Genomic DNA, 15,780 nt, shown 5'->3' on the forward strand with positions numbered 1-15,780 from the left:
TGCTTCGTTTGGTGGATGTGTTGAGTTGTAAAAGCTGCAGGCTCTTTTGCTTTTTTGCATTTGGTCTGCGTTGCGCTGTTCATGCATTTTGCGGTAGTGCAATGGTGCTTGCCTTTTCTTACTGATCCAGTTTTAGTCTGTAATTCGTTTGCTCTTTACTTGGCTTCAATTTCTTTTTATACTACTTGCTATTTCTTGGTATTTTTCTCTTCTTTTTTGATTTTTATTTTCTTATTTTCTTTTACGTCTCTATTTGCATCACTGTCTGTGTCAAATTTTCGCTTGCGTTTCTGTCCTCGCACAAGTGTTAGTGCTCGTCCTGGTTATCGCTGTCTTTCTGTTTCTTTGTCCATCTGTCACCGTCTCCGTCTCCGTCTACGTCGCGTTCACGTTCGCTGCAACAGTCATTGTAGTGCAGTGAATTTAAGGCATTGGGTAGTGATTCTGTTCGAAATCTTTCTGTCGCTCCAGCAGCGCCTTCTTTGTGGTCTCCAGCCGGCGATCGGTGATAGCCACAAATGGCAATCGTTGCTTGCGTCCCGTGGCGCCGGTACCCACCAGACGCGGTGACGCATCAATTACCCGATGATAAACGAAGGAGCTGATTGTGCGACCCACTCCGCCGTTCGGTACACCACCCTCTGCACCCTGTGCACCATCTCCATCGTCGCTACTACTGCCCCCACTCGGCGTCACCGTAATCGCTGTTGCTGCGGTCGTCAAGCTCTTACCATCCATATCGGCACCTGCCGCATGCCACAAAAATGTTGGCGCCGTAGTGCTCGTCGCGGTTAAGGCGGCTGTAGCTGTTAGTGCTTTATGCGCGTTCGGTTTGTAAGCGCTGAAGCGGGACAATGATTTGTGATGATTGCCGCCAATGCCAAGACCAAGGCCGAGACCATTGCTGTCTCCTCCACCACCGTAATTGCCAATTATTCCACCACCTCTGCCATAAATATTGCTCCAACGATTACTATGAAGGTCATCGCCCGCTGCCGCCACAAAAGCAAGTTTGCCACGACTGCCGCCGCTTGGCGCAAATTGTGCGCTACGACTGCGTGGCTTTCCAATAAAACTGCCAGCAATAGCAGGATATGAGGGCAAACGATAAATAGCTGGCTTTGGTGTGCTCGGCGTTATAGGCAAGTGTTGCATTGGTTTGGGTGTTGTTAATTTTTCGATTTGCCATGTCATTTGCGCGCTTCCTGTCAATTCGTTTGCATTCGATTTATTTTCGATTTCCTTTGGCCAAATGTCAACGTCGGCATCATCGGCAGCATAAGCATCGATGTCTGTATCTGTGTCTGCATCTGCATCTGTGTCTGTCGAAATGCTAACATCCTCGTCTGGCAGCTGGTTAGTTGATTGCGCTGCCTTCTCAACAGTACTGCGAATGTTTGCCGTATTCTGCACCTTTTTCGTTGCAGAGCTGGCTTCTTTATTAGCCGACCCACCTGCTGGTGTGTCTGGTATCTCTGTAGTTGTCGTTGATGGAGGTCGTTGCTGGGCAAATAAATCTTGATAATGATCTAAGTCCTCTTTTCGGTTATTGGTGTTGCTACCGCTTACACTGCTGGTGCTCGTGCTGCTGATATCACGATTGTGATAACGTTTGCGTTTCTCTTTTAGGTAATCGTCATCGATGCGTACTCGACCCACACCATTGCGGCCACCGCCGCCAGCGCTCCGACTGCTCGCATGTGGTCCCGGCTGCAACAATGAACTCGACCAGCTGCGCATGATAGCGGGTGGGGGTCGAGTCGGTGGCGCTAGAGTGCCTTCTAGCAAATTCAGTAACTGTTTATTCCGTCGATTGTACTTCTTGATGTACGGTGGCAAGTTTGCATCCTCGTCGTGACCATTTTGTGCCTCCTCTAACTCAGCAGCGCTCTCATAGTCATCGTCATAGTCTTCATCAGCATCCTCAGCGTCATCCTTCATCTCTGGATATAGCTCGGGGTGTGCTTCGCGGTAATGTTCATCATATACTTGGAACTGCACGCGTGCTAAGTGTGGCCATTTGGCGTAATAACGTTCTAACTCCTCCAATTCGGTAATCTGATGGCCCAGTTGTTGCGCGCCACTACCAACAGCTTCGGCTTCTGTTTGTTGCTGTTGCTGATGCTGTTTTGTGTATGAAGGTGGTGGTATGGGCGTTTGCACCATGCCCATTTCCACTGCTGCTTGCGTGGCTGAGGCATGTGGGGATGGTGGAGAGAGTAGACTTGTCGGCAATATGCGTTGATATGGATTGGATGTATGTTGTTGCTGTTGCAGTTGACGTGTGTCAGTTGATTGATAATGTTTACCATGTTTACGATGCTTGTGATGATTGCCACTACCACCACGCCGATGTTGATGTATGCCATGGTGTTGCTGTTGTTGTTTATATGCGTGCATATGCGGGTGTGGGTGCTGACGATGATGTTGTTGATGCTGATGTTGATGGTGATGGTGGTGTTGGTGCTGGTAGTGATTGCGCTCGTAATGATGTGTGTGCTGTGCGTCATGTTGCTGCTGCTTTTGCTGTTTGTGCACATTTTGTTTTTGGTTGCTTGTCGCCTCCCCACGCTGGTGTTTACCTTCATTGCTGAAGACTTTAATGCCATTACGCAGCACTGGGCTTACACGCTGATACCAGTTACTATTGTCAGCTGCTATCATACGCTCCATGCTGCCTCCATGCGCACGCAAACGCTCCTCTCGTTGCTTTTCCACCGCTACATCAGCATTTTCTTTACTCTCTCCATTGCCATCTATGGTCTTGTTGTTTGCCTCGGTTGCTGCTGTACCCTCCGTATCCTCCGTATCCTCTTCATCTCTTGTTTCTAGGTAGTAGTTTATTTGTCCTTCATAGAAAGGATTTGCGCCTTCTCCACTCCGACTACTACTGCTATCTATGGTTGCAGCTACCGCGCCACCATTTCGATTGCCTACAACAAATATTGGTGATGCTGGTAATCTACGTGATTTTTCCGCTTCAATTTTTCTCGAATATTTTCTTAGCTTCTCAGCATGTTTTTGCGCTCTTACAGAAATGGGCTCTTGCTGTAAATGTTGACGTTGCCATTGCTGTTGTTGTTGCTGTTGTTCCTGATCTTGTTTACGATAGTAATCGGTGTAGTTGTTATTTGTCATTTTCGCTTGTGTCGAGTTGATTGTGTGCTCTGCACTCATTGCAATCACATTTGCCTGAGCCGACAACGCTGTTGATATTTCAGGCACCGCTGTTGTTGTGGCCTCAATTGCAATTCCCATCGCTCTAGCTGTCAACGAGGACATTGTTGCATAGCTCAGGTAATCTTTGTATTTCTTCTTGTACATTTTATGTCCATAGCGCCGACTATTGCGGCGTTGTGCCTTGTAGTGTTCAAATGCTGACATATGGGTGGCATAGGATTCACCAGCGCCAGGCGTTTCGTTTGCCATTGAAATACGGTTGCACATTTTGTTGTTACCATTGCACATGCATAGTGTGGGCCATAGTATATTTGTAATTAGAAATTGGAAATTATTGTATGTTGTCGTTGGATCGCATAAATGAGGAGGGAGAAGGAGAGAAATAGTAAGAAAAGAGAAATATACAGAATAGCTGTTGTTAATAAATTTACTTCAAGTGTTGATTGTATTTCATTTTAGACGATTGTTACAACAGGTAATTTGATTTATTATTCTTACACACATGCATATGAACAAAGGGATGTAGAAACACATACATACATTTAATCAGAAAAGTATACAATAAAATCACGCTTAGCTGCTGTTGCATTGGCTACAAGTGTTGGCTTCGCTTTCCACTCGCTGATTAGTTTTCGTGCAATATTACAGTCTTTTATGCAACATACATATGTACGTCATCGCATCACATTATAAATACTGGCTATAGTTGCATAATTTTGTGAAGCTCAAGTTACGTTTGCAAAAGGTGGCGAACAACTTATCATCCAATTTGGTTTTTGAATAATTTGTTTAGTAAATAAAAATAATGAATTTGCGTGCTAGACATCTTTAATTTGAGCTTTAGGCGTTCCATACTTTATCTGTTTGTATACTGCAGCTGCCTATTTCAGAAGTGTCAAATATGAATGCAAAAATTACATAACTTTCGATAGGGTAATTAATTTTGCGCCACCATGTATATTGGATGTTAAATTTTCTCGTATAACTCGTATCCATATGGAACTTTTTGATTATTTTTTGATCCTTTAAGGGGTTAGGGGTACTCAGAATTTTCAAAAAATTGGATGTTTTTTGAATTTTCTTAAAGCATAATATCTTCAAGACATTGTGTGAAAATTTGAAATGAATCCACCAAATACTTTTCGATTTATTCAAGAATTAACAAAGGGCGCTCGGGCGCTCCGGAACGTTCGATAGCAAGCAGCTATCAGCGGCTGCAAGCGACCGACTTCTCAGGATTTATTGTAATGAATGTAGAATGCTACCTAGGCAACAGCAAATCGATATTTTGGAAGCTGCTATGACTCCTGAAGAACTAGTACATAGCCAAGGAAAAGATGACACATTGAAAGTAATGAAATAATTCGAGACATAATTCGATGGTAAAATTTGAATGCGTTTTTCTCAAAACTATGAAATGTTTTTTGAACTGGTTATCAGTGTAATTTAAAAACCGCTTGGTAGATTTCAATAAAATTTGTACTGTTTTTGATGTACCTAACTTTCGTTTTGCTGACTTCCACTGTTAACACCCTGTGACTCACAACTCAATGGAATTTTTTTTAGAGCGCAATATCAGCTTAACAACGACATAAACTTTAAATTATTTGATCGCTACTACAGTCATCTACCGAGAAAATAATGAATTCCGTTTCAACCAAACTATATTTTATTTTGTTATTATTATAATATTTATTTGTGTATTAATACAACTTTTCAGGGAACGGAGAGGTTAAGGTAATTGAAATTTTTAAAATGAATGCAGGATATTTTAGGAATACTTCAGGTCGATCGCAGCAAACTTTATGAAATTATCAGTATTTGATATACCATTGCCACAGGCCTGGTTTCATACCTGCTTGACTTCAAAACAGTTTTTTAAGGTTGTTAATTAAATATATAAATATACAATTATTTAAAACAAAAATAAATTTAAATATATACCAAATTTAAGACGGAATTTTCCACCTTTAAGACCAGGCAGTCACTTAAAGATGTGCACTTCAAAATTTCCAGTTAAAGCCTATTTCAAAAACTAACATAAACCCGCTAATGGACGCTCGCTTATGGCCAATCCGGTAAGGTTTTTATGGGAAGTTAGAAATAACACCCATTAGCCATTGCACAAGGTTTGCAGCAAACAAGTTCTTCTACTCGTTAGCCTATTAGTGCGTTTTCATATGCAGTGACTAGCATAAATGCACAAAATATTAATTTACCCGTTCACATTCGGCAGATTTGCTGCAAAATGGGCAATCAGCTGCCAGGACTGTTTTGAAAGGATTTTCTTCATAGAATTTGGTTTGGTGCAATATTTTAGTATTTTTGGTTTCTTTAATTATTATTAGCGGTAAGAAGAAAGGACAAGGAGAAGCAGCAGTTTATTTAACTCCCCGATTTGCCACTAGTAATAGATAGTTGCAGGAAATCCGTAAACGGTAGAAGTCGTTGGTTGCAAAAAATTACGGCGGGAATACGCATGCGAAATTCATTTTGTAATAAGCAATAACAAGCCAAAGCATCTATAGACCCACGGATAATTAAAAAAATCTAATAAGAAGTGTATTAGAATTATGTCTACAAATCGCTTTTTTCTGCCGACTTCTATTTCAATTAGTTTATACCATCCATGTTTGATGACAGAGGGAAATTGATGCCAACTATCAAAGCAAACAAATTTCAGACTGATTGATAGGTTAGTTTGGATTTGGCAGCTTTCGAGAAAGACGTACTTTCGCTAATTCGCTTAAATCAAAGTTGGATGCCGTCTATGGGGACGCTTCGGCATTTTTTTGTTTTTTTTTGTTTTGTTGGGTGAGGTAGGGTTCAAAAAAAAAAAAAAAAAAGTTCGAATCTTGGTGAAACACCAAAATTAAGAAAAACACATTTTTCTAATAGCGGTCGCCCCTCGGAACGCAATGGCAAAACCTCCGAGCATATTTCTGCCATGAAAAAGCTCTTCATAAAAATATCTGCCGTTCCGAGTCGACTTAAAACTGTAGGACCCTCCATTTGTGGAACAACATCAAGACGCACACCACAAATAGGAGGAGGAGCTCGGCCAAACACACAAAAAGGGTGTACGCGCCAAAAAAAAAACAAAAAAAAAGAGGTAGGGTTCAAATTCCTTGGCACTTACAGCGACAGTCATTTACTGTGTCGTGCGGTGTGGCCACTAAAACAATCCCTCCCTCCTCTCCTTCTGGGAAGACACCCTTCCTGGAACTGCTTTCTATGTGCACTATGTCGTAGTCAATATTTTTTTTCGTAGTACATTCTCGATGCATTTCTTTATCGCGTTCCAGCTGTCCTCGCGTTCGAGCATTTTGCTGATTATGTTGCATCTGCCACAACTAAAAAACGTGTGTTCACCGTCATCGCTCAGCGCTTCGCAGTATATACACTTGGAATTGGTTACCTTGCCCATGCGGTATAGGTATCTCCGGAAGTATCCGTGGCCCGAGAGGAACTGAGTTAAGAAGTAGTTCACTTCCCCGAAGTTCCTATGGACCCACTTGTCAATTGGTGGAATAAGTTTCATCGTCCATCTGGCACTCGGTTCAGTGTCCCATCGGCTTGGCCGCCGCAGCATTGTTTGGCATCTCCGATCTGAGAAGCTTGTGATGACGTGTTTCTTCTTGTAGTCCCACGCATTCATTCGTTTCCGAACTATGAGGTCGACGGATATCTGCCCGCTGATCACGTAAATTGCTGCGCCTGAGTCAGTGCAGCAGGCTGAGGCAACTCTGAGTGCCGCTGTTCGTTTGGAGCATAGGGCTCTCTGATGACGTTATTTATATAATTTCACGTGGGTACTACTCCATCTTGCATAGAAAATATAGCACTTTCTGTTTCTGCGCAAATTCCATTATTGATTATACATGAGTGCGACAGTTTCGCGTCAACATGCGGGCTTTTCAATTCGTTGTAATACACGCCATGTATTGGCATTCGTGACAATGGCAACTTTGTCCATTTTTGTTGTAGTGTCCCTGCTGTTAAGCTCGTGCATCATTCTGAGCGCTGTAAATTTGTCATTATCTGCACTGACTGCATGGGGAAGTTCAGAGTTTCTGGCCTTTTTCCGGCCTTTAAAGAAATTTTCCTTTCAGGATCAGCTTATCGTGCAGTGCTCCAACGTCAATTGCACCTCTACCTCTTTCTTTCCTAGACAGTGGAAATCTCAACACAGAGCTTTTGAGATGATGGGATTTAAGTTTCGCCATCGTTTATGTTATTACATTTATTTTTAATTCTTTATTAAAGTTATTCTTATTAAGTATTTCTTATTATACTGCAATTTTTAAATGGCGATGTGACTTATTTCCTGATTCAAAATGATTAGAATTGTCTTGCCGAACAGCGATTTTTCAGACCAAAATGAAGCCTTTGAAGACCGCTGATTTGTTCCGCCCGCCACCGTAGTCGAATAGTATCGTGAGTGACTACTATTTGGTAGCGCCCAAGTTCAAATGCCAAGCATCAAATATAGGGTGGGCCATGTAAAATTTGCTTTTTGAATAGGCTATAAAAAAAAAAACTAATCAATATCTTTTGAAACTTTTTTTTTTATTTTGAAGATTGAACATTGTCATTTATGAATGAAAAATAGTATCGTTCAAATGACTGCCACCACTGGTAGGCCATTCGATCAACTCAATTTTTAAGCACATTTTCGATTGTTTGGGCTCCAATTTCATGAATGGTAACTTCGATTTCGTGTTTTAAAGCATCAATCGTCTCTGAATGGTTCGCATAGCATTCTTCCTTAACGGCTCCCCACAAAAAATAGTCCAACGGGCTTAAGTCACAGCACAGAGGCGGCCAATTGATATCGGAATTCAAAAACGCTAGACAAAAGTTCGAGCGTAACTTTGGCAGTGTGACAAGTTGCACCGTCCTGTTGAAACCAAATGTCGCCCATGTCATCCTCTTCAATTTTTGGTAACAAAAACTTGTTTACTGTAACCGTGGAAGAAGAAGAAGACTCAGCACTTTGGAAATAGGTTTTCAATATTTCCCAATTTTGTTCAAGCGTATAGCGTCCCATTTCGTAAATGCCAAACCTTTAAGTAAATTATGAACACATTTGACATGTCATTTGTGTTACCATTCTCAAAAAAATAGGTGGTTCAAAAAGCAAACACTATATGGTCCACCCTGTACTAAACGAAAAAGTTGTATCTATGTAATAGCCGTCACCGCTCGGCAGGTAAGGGCAAACCTCCAAATGCATTTCTGTCATTTCATATGAGGAAAGTGAGGAAGGTAAATGCAGATAACTTTTTTTTGCCTTTGCTTTCATAAATAAATGATTGAATATCAAATCTAATAACGCATGCTTATAGTTTTTGGGCGTAGCAACGTGCACAAAGCACCGCCAGTTGCAAATAAAAAAAATTATTTAATTTTAACAATTCTCCGACATGCACCAACATGCCATTTGAATTCGAGAGTATGTTCGTTTTGTTTTTGCAATGAAAATAGAATAACAATGGAATAGATAGATAGAAAATATAGACAATAGAAAATGCTTTCGTTCAATCATTGGAAGCTTTTGAATTGAATCTGGTGAATACGTGTGTTCCCCACGGCCAGTTTATGTCGGTTTATGTCTGATGTAAAAACAAAAAAATTTAGCATACCTCAAACTGTAAAATTGTCTTATTAAAAAAAAACTTTGTTTTCGTGTTACAACAATGAGATCATGTCTCGTTAGTCGAAATATGCAAAGTGGTTTCAACAAAATTAGTAATAGAAAAACGAAAGGACCCTAAAAAACCATTTGTATGTATAGAAGGCGTTGCACAAAATTAATTCATATAGTTTGTTTTCTAATAACATTTGCCCTAAGTGTCAAATATGATTGACGTACGACGACATTGGCAAAAATTATAAATCTTCCGATAGGGTGATTAATTGTGCGCCACCTTGTATACGTGTACTGCATAAAATAACCATAGCTTAGGGGATTATCTACAAGTTTCGACAATTTGTTTGCTTCTTATTAAAATAAACGCAAGTAAAGTTACTTCTCAATTAAAAAAAAAATTATCAAGATACTATAGAAATTTCAAACTTTTTAATCGGATATTTTAGTAGAAATATTTCATGCAGTCTCATAGCCACTTTAATTTTAGTCCCAATATTATGCAAGTCTAAAGTAGTCCAAAAATCAAGTAGAGTTTTGATAATTTTGATTTTGATGGTGGCTTGCGCATTTACTTCATATAACGAATGAATGACGAAATCAAACCAAATTCAAAAATCAATCTAATTTTTTTGCCATCTCAAACTTACATTTTAATGTACAATACTTAATGAGATATAAAACTGCATATCCGAAACTTATCTAAAAATTCTAAACTTCTACATTCTAAGATACTTTCTGGAATTTTTTAACATGCAAAAAGCTTGAAGCTTGAATTAATACGACCATCGTTACAGATTTATCGATATTTGTATTAAAAAATATTTAAAATAAATAACAAAAGAAAAAAAAAGTCAATGCTTGTAAATATGTCGTGGTTCTATAATTTTTCAACGAAATATTAATATATATAAACTCGTTTTTATATCAAAAACACATCTGCCACAGCAAATTTCATTATAAATGCCACGCGTTTATCACACTTCATTGCGTGGAAAAAAGGTATTTCTGCCACATTTCGAAACATTTTTTTGGCCTGCCTATAGAGCGGCTTTTAAAGTGGTGGCATATTTTAAAACTGTTTTCACGTTGAATAATTCAGAACGGTAAACTGCAATTCTGTGAACTTTTTGCCGTAAAGGATTATGTCAAATCCAACCGAATAACAACTTTTTAAATGATTTACAAAAATTTAAACTGTAATCGTATTCCACTTCTATTCTATAAATGCTCTATTCTATATCTTCTTTCTTATCTATAAATGCAGTTGTGGTGTGTCGCAATCATTTCAATCAATATCCGGGCTGACACGTTTCGAGGTAGCTCACTAACATTTTTCAAGACGATTTCCACACTTCATGTACAGACTGCACACACATACGTACATAATTCACTGTAGCAAAGACTCGACGGAATATCAATTGGGCTATGTATTCTAATATATACACATTTATATCCATATATATATATATTCATATATATATATATATGCAGGTTAGTACTAGTTTAGTTTTATTCGCACGTGTTTGTGTCAATCACCAAATCACAAGCTTGCCGACACGGCGTATGAGCAACAAAATCGCGTATCTGCGGCTGGGTAACAAAATCGGCTTGCAACCAGTTATGGCACACAAATAAGGCCATTGAAACACGCTAGAAGAGCATAATATAGTACTATGTACGTAAGTGTGAAATGTGTCGACGACTGAAACGAATTCACTGGCTGTCACTTGGCATTCGAATGTAGCCACAATTTCTGTTTGTTATTGATAGATTGGCGGGTTGGGTAGAAGGGCCTCGGTGAAAGATAGGAGAGAGCTCCAGCGCTACGGTGAGCTTCGACGTATTACATAACTCACGTATCCTCACGTATTCAACTGTAGATGGCATGTCTTTATTTTTAGTAACATTGTCTGCATTGCTGATTTGCTGAAGTGAAGTGCTGTGGCGCGACCAAAGCGGCTTCGCCAACCTTACACAACCATACTGTGGCAGCTACTGCGACTAGGCATTTTTTGTTGTTTCTTTTTTTCCTTTACTTTTATGTTCGGCGGCGCTATACAAACAACACGTACAGAAAACAACACTCAGTCTACATACCGTCCATTGTACGGTAATTGTACGACGCCAATGACTACTACAACTGCATAGTTGGTTACAATTGCCGACGCTCAAATATGGATCGGGCAATGGTAATGTGGGCCAATGCACACCAGCTACGTGATTGGTTTCCACAATTGTTCTCAAAGGAATACTCATTGCCAGCATTTCAATTTATATTATTTATTTTGTATATTTTGTGGCTTTATTTTGACGCAAAGTTGTATAGCGGTGCGAGGTTTAAGTGTCAGTTTGCTCGGGAATACTCGTAAATGCCTAAAGTAAATTGTAAGGCAGTACTTTTGCAACATTTTTAATTACAATTTATCCCTTAAAGCGAAGGTTTTGTTTTTGTAACAAATTAAATATTTACTTAGGATTTACTTGATGCTTTCCCTTATCCACGGACTGTTTATGTCCGGCATGATAATTGAGAGAACTGAAAATAAGTTTTGCATTTTTTTGTTACTTATTCTTGGAAGTTCGCTTTAATAGGTGCCTCGAGAAATGCTCAAACACCTAATTGCTGGGAGTTGTTTCTGGTTTCTACTTTCCGGGAATGAGGGTACACAAAGCGGGAAAAGCTGCCTATTAACTAAGAGTATATTTGTATTTTGTAGGCTCTTACTTATTTATGTACTAACATGTAGTATGTATGATTGTAGCTGAGACCATTTAAATTGAATTTAATTCATTAGTAAAAGGAAGTATACTGAATTTTATTCTGATTCAGCAATAAGTGGCATCAAACTCGAGCACCAATAGATACAACTAAGCTAAATAAAATGACCCGAGACCTTAGTCGGGAATTAAAGAATTTTAAAAATTATTGCTTTTCTCGTCACTTGCATTCATTGTCCAACAATCGTCGTGTGAATTACTCCTTATGTAAATGCGTTAAGTTTTTAAAAACGGCACAAATGCACTGTCCGTCTGTCAAGTTAAAAGAAGGAAAATGGGCTAAAAACAATTTCCAGAAAGCAGATCTATAAGCAGACTATCCCGCTGATGTTTTTACACATCATGAAGCAACATGTGAAAGGCTGTGTACATCCACGCGCAAAGAGTTTGAAGAAATTCCACGATTTACGGGCACCGATCTAAAAAAATAAATTAAAATGGTAAAAAATAAAAAGACCTCTAACCTCGATTTAGGTTAGGTTAGCGATACCAGATGGAGATCGACCTCTATGACTACCTAAAGTAGACATCATGTATGATGTCAGCGCTTTTAGCGAATCTAAGCAGCGCTGGGAGATCCGCTTTTGAGACGTCCTCCAGACCCTCAAACAATGGGGCCCCCAGGCATTTTAAACGAGTTTTTGATAATGCCGAACAAACGCACAGAAGGTGTTCTAAAGTTTCCCCAACATCCTCTCTGCATTTCCTGAATTTGTCCGTGTTAGCAATCCCTACCTTGTACGCATGTGCAGCCAATAGATTGTGACCTGTTAGCATACCTGTACCTATGATAGTTCTGCAGTCCTTTCGCGAGAGTGTAAGTACGAATTGAGTAAGTTTTTCGCCGTTAGTTCTACACATGACTTTCGCTGTTTTGCATGCGTTTAGATTAGTCCACCTATCTTCCACGCGCCTTTTCATGTAGTCATCAATTTCATTATATATTGTATTAAGCGGTTTTGGTTTGTCGTTCTCTTGTTCAAAAGGTAATCTAACAGAACTTTTTGCTATCTCATCTACTATTTCGTTCCCCAAAATGCCTTTGTGACCAGGCACCCAATAGATATGCAGTCTACTGTTTGCGGCGAGCTTATTGCTTTTATTGCTGCTTGACTGTCCACGTATATATATTAATTGTTGAGTTCTTGTTCTAGTGTAGGCTAGCTCCGCGGCTTTCTCCACAGCACAAACTTCCGCTTGGAAAATTCTGCTGTGGTCTGAAGTATTAGAGCCGTCTGTATAGATGTGAAGTTCTATGGCCAGGCTTCATGCCTTTGTGACGTCCGTCCTCTTCAATTGTAGTGCTAAGCCTTCTCTCCCAACTAAAGTACGGAGTCATGTAGTCTGTGCAACCTGAGCTCCACTTTCCTATTGGGCTGTGACCGAAGGTTCTGCAGGGGAATACTCCAGCAGCCACCAATCTCCTCGCGGATTTCGCTGCCAGGTTTTCTGCCATAAGGTCAATAGGTGGCATGCTGAGTATCATTTCCAACGCCGCCGTTGGAGTGATTTTCATCGCTCCTGTTATGCACAGAGCAGCGAGTCGTTGAATCCTTTCTGCCACTAGTATGTCAGTTTTCTTGTCACAGTCCACCATACTAAGGCCCCATACAGCAATATTGGTCTAACTACTGCCATGTAGTACCAATGCACCAGAGAGGCTGATAGACCCCAAGTAACGCCCAGCATTCTTTTACATGCGTACAACGCGTTACTGGCCTTTTTCACCCTTTCCTCAACATTGCGCTTCCACAGCAATTTACTGTCTAGTATTACTCCGAGGTACCTTGCATGACCTTTGAGAAGTAATTCGCTGTTGCCTGACTCCGATTTCATCTCTACAGAAATACTCAAGCAGCTTCAACCTCAAGGCATCCCAATTCTCACTAATTACGTCATTATCTTTTAAGATTCATTCGTTCCAATTTACTGAAAAACTGTGGAGGCTATTTCTCTTCATCGTAACGAACAAAAAAAAAAATGATTCCAAAACATCAGTTTGGTTTTCGAAGCAAACACTCTACAATCGATCAGGTAGACAGGTTCATGCACAAAATAGAAAAGCATTCGAAAACAAAAAATATGTTCTGGCGTATTCCTCAATATGGCAAAGTCATTCGTTAAAGTTTGTCACACAGGTTTATCAGATCGCTACAGTCAAACAAGATGATGCTCATTCAAGTATTCGACAAATAAAGGCAGCAGTACTTGAAGACAACATTCTTGTGTCTCTAATGTACTTTGTTTGCACACATGACCTACCGCCTGATCCTAATAATGCCATAGCAACATTTGCGGATGACACTGCGTTGATTATTACAACAAGATCAGTTCTAGCTATGGAAAACAAACTATTAATGTAAAGGGTGTTTTTTTAGAGGTTAGGTTTTCAAGTTGGCACTACTTTTTTCATAGATGGTCTTTTTGACAGCTGTCACTTGATTTATGCTCAGTTTGGTTTGCCATTTCATAATGAATATACTTACACCTGATCAAGCGCGTCGCACGTTCGGTGAATGGGCCCAAAACGAGATGGCCACCGATCCCGATTTTCACAAGAAAATTTTGTTCAGCGATGAAGCTCACTTTTGGTTGAATGGGTATGTCAATAAGCAAAATTGTCGCATTTGGAGTGAACATAATCCACAAGCCATTGCTGAGACGCCGTTACATCCTCAAAAAGTCACTGTTTGGTGTGCTCTATGGGCAGAGGGAATCATTGGTCCATATTTCTTTAAAAATGAAGCCGGCCATAATGTTACAGTCAATGGAGAGCGCTATAGAGCCATGATTAATGACTTTTTCGTGCCTGAATTGGACGATGTTGATGTGGACGACCTTTGGTTCCAACAAGACGGCGCTACATGCCATACAGCCAACGCAACAATCGATTTATTGAAGGAAACTTTTGGTAAGCGCATTATCTCGCGCCGTGGACCTGTGGCGTGGCCTCCAAGATCGTGCGATATAACACCGCTGGACTATTTCTTGTGGGGCTATGTGAAGTCGCTTGTCTACGCAGATAAGCCCGAGACGATTGACGTCTTGGAAGAGAATATTCGGCGCGTTATTGCTGACATACGGCCCCAATTGCTGCAAAAAGTGGTCGAAAATTGGGCCTCTCGGCTGGAATTTATTCGAGCCAGCCGCGGCGGCCACTTGCCCGAAATCATTTTTAAAACATAATGGCAAACCCTTATCTTTATAATAAAGCTACATTCTTGGCCATAACATTAAATTAAATACGTTTTATTTCATCTTGAAAACCTAACCTCTAAAAAAAACACCCTTTACAAACAGATAATAATATAAGTATGGGGTTATGGTACGCAGCTATAGGGGTGCACTATTTAAAGCTTTCGCTTGCCCTGAGTTGGACCTCCAAGGTTTGCCATGAGCGTGCGGTTTTGGTTACCAGCGGAATCCCAGTATCATGCTTTTTCGCCATTTGAATTCAAACGTTCACACTTTGGCAGGAGAAATGGAACTCTGGATGGTACAGTAGATGGACAGGATGACTAATACCCGATCTAAAAAAGTGGGTAGAAAGAATTACCTCACATAGTTGTTGTCCGGACAAGGGTCCTTTCGCAAGTATTTTTGGCGAATGATTGCAATGAAAGCACTGAAGGAATGCAAGTTGCATTTATGGAGATACTTTTTTCGAATACGGTAGGTGGAACACAGAGAAAAGAACTCTGCAACGAGCTATTGATGACTTAAACCTGAAGAAATATTCGAGAAAACATGATAGTTGAGGAAAAATGGAATGCCGGAAATTTCGTGGAGGATATTATCTACAAAAAGAGGCGTGTAATGGAAACTTATGCTGAAGAGCATTGTGCATAGGTTTTTCAAAACAGGATACCCTGAACGCAGGGTGAGTAAGTAAGGATCCTTCTTAGGACGCCGTTTTGGACATTTTAAGACGCCGTTTTGGATATCGAAGCAATGCGGAAGAGGAGGGATGTTTTTAATGGAGAAGCCACACACGTAGTAACCACGGTTGCTATATGGTGTGAAGGCATTTTTAATCCAAACTTACTGCAAAAAAAAAAAATTAAATAAAAAGTTAAAGTACGAAAAACCTATTTCAATAGTTCCAACATAAGGTCCTTAGGAGCATTGTCAAGCCACCATGGTACTGCAGAAGCTCCGGTATTGAGCGC

The 15,780-nt window shown here is 40.2% G+C and overlaps 1 protein-coding gene across 1 annotated transcript in view; it reads right to left on the reverse strand.

Annotated features, from left to right (window-relative positions):
- Positions 1-248: 248 nt before the first annotated feature.
- The window catches only part of LOC129238226 (uncharacterized), a 30,817-nt gene continuing 15,285 nt past the window's right edge, over positions 249-15,780 (reverse strand). Inside the window, 2 exon segments of the mRNA XM_054873267.1 lie at positions 249-3,398; positions 8,764-8,795. Coding sequence (XP_054729242.1) covers positions 424-3,398; positions 8,764-8,795 — 3,007 coding nt within the window. The 3' untranslated portion in view covers positions 249-423.

Source organism: Anastrepha obliqua, chromosome 2 (genome assembly GCF_027943255.1).
Source record: "Anastrepha obliqua isolate idAnaObli1 chromosome 2, idAnaObli1_1.0, whole genome shotgun sequence".
Lineage (NCBI taxonomy): Eukaryota > Metazoa > Arthropoda > Insecta > Diptera > Tephritidae > Anastrepha > Anastrepha obliqua.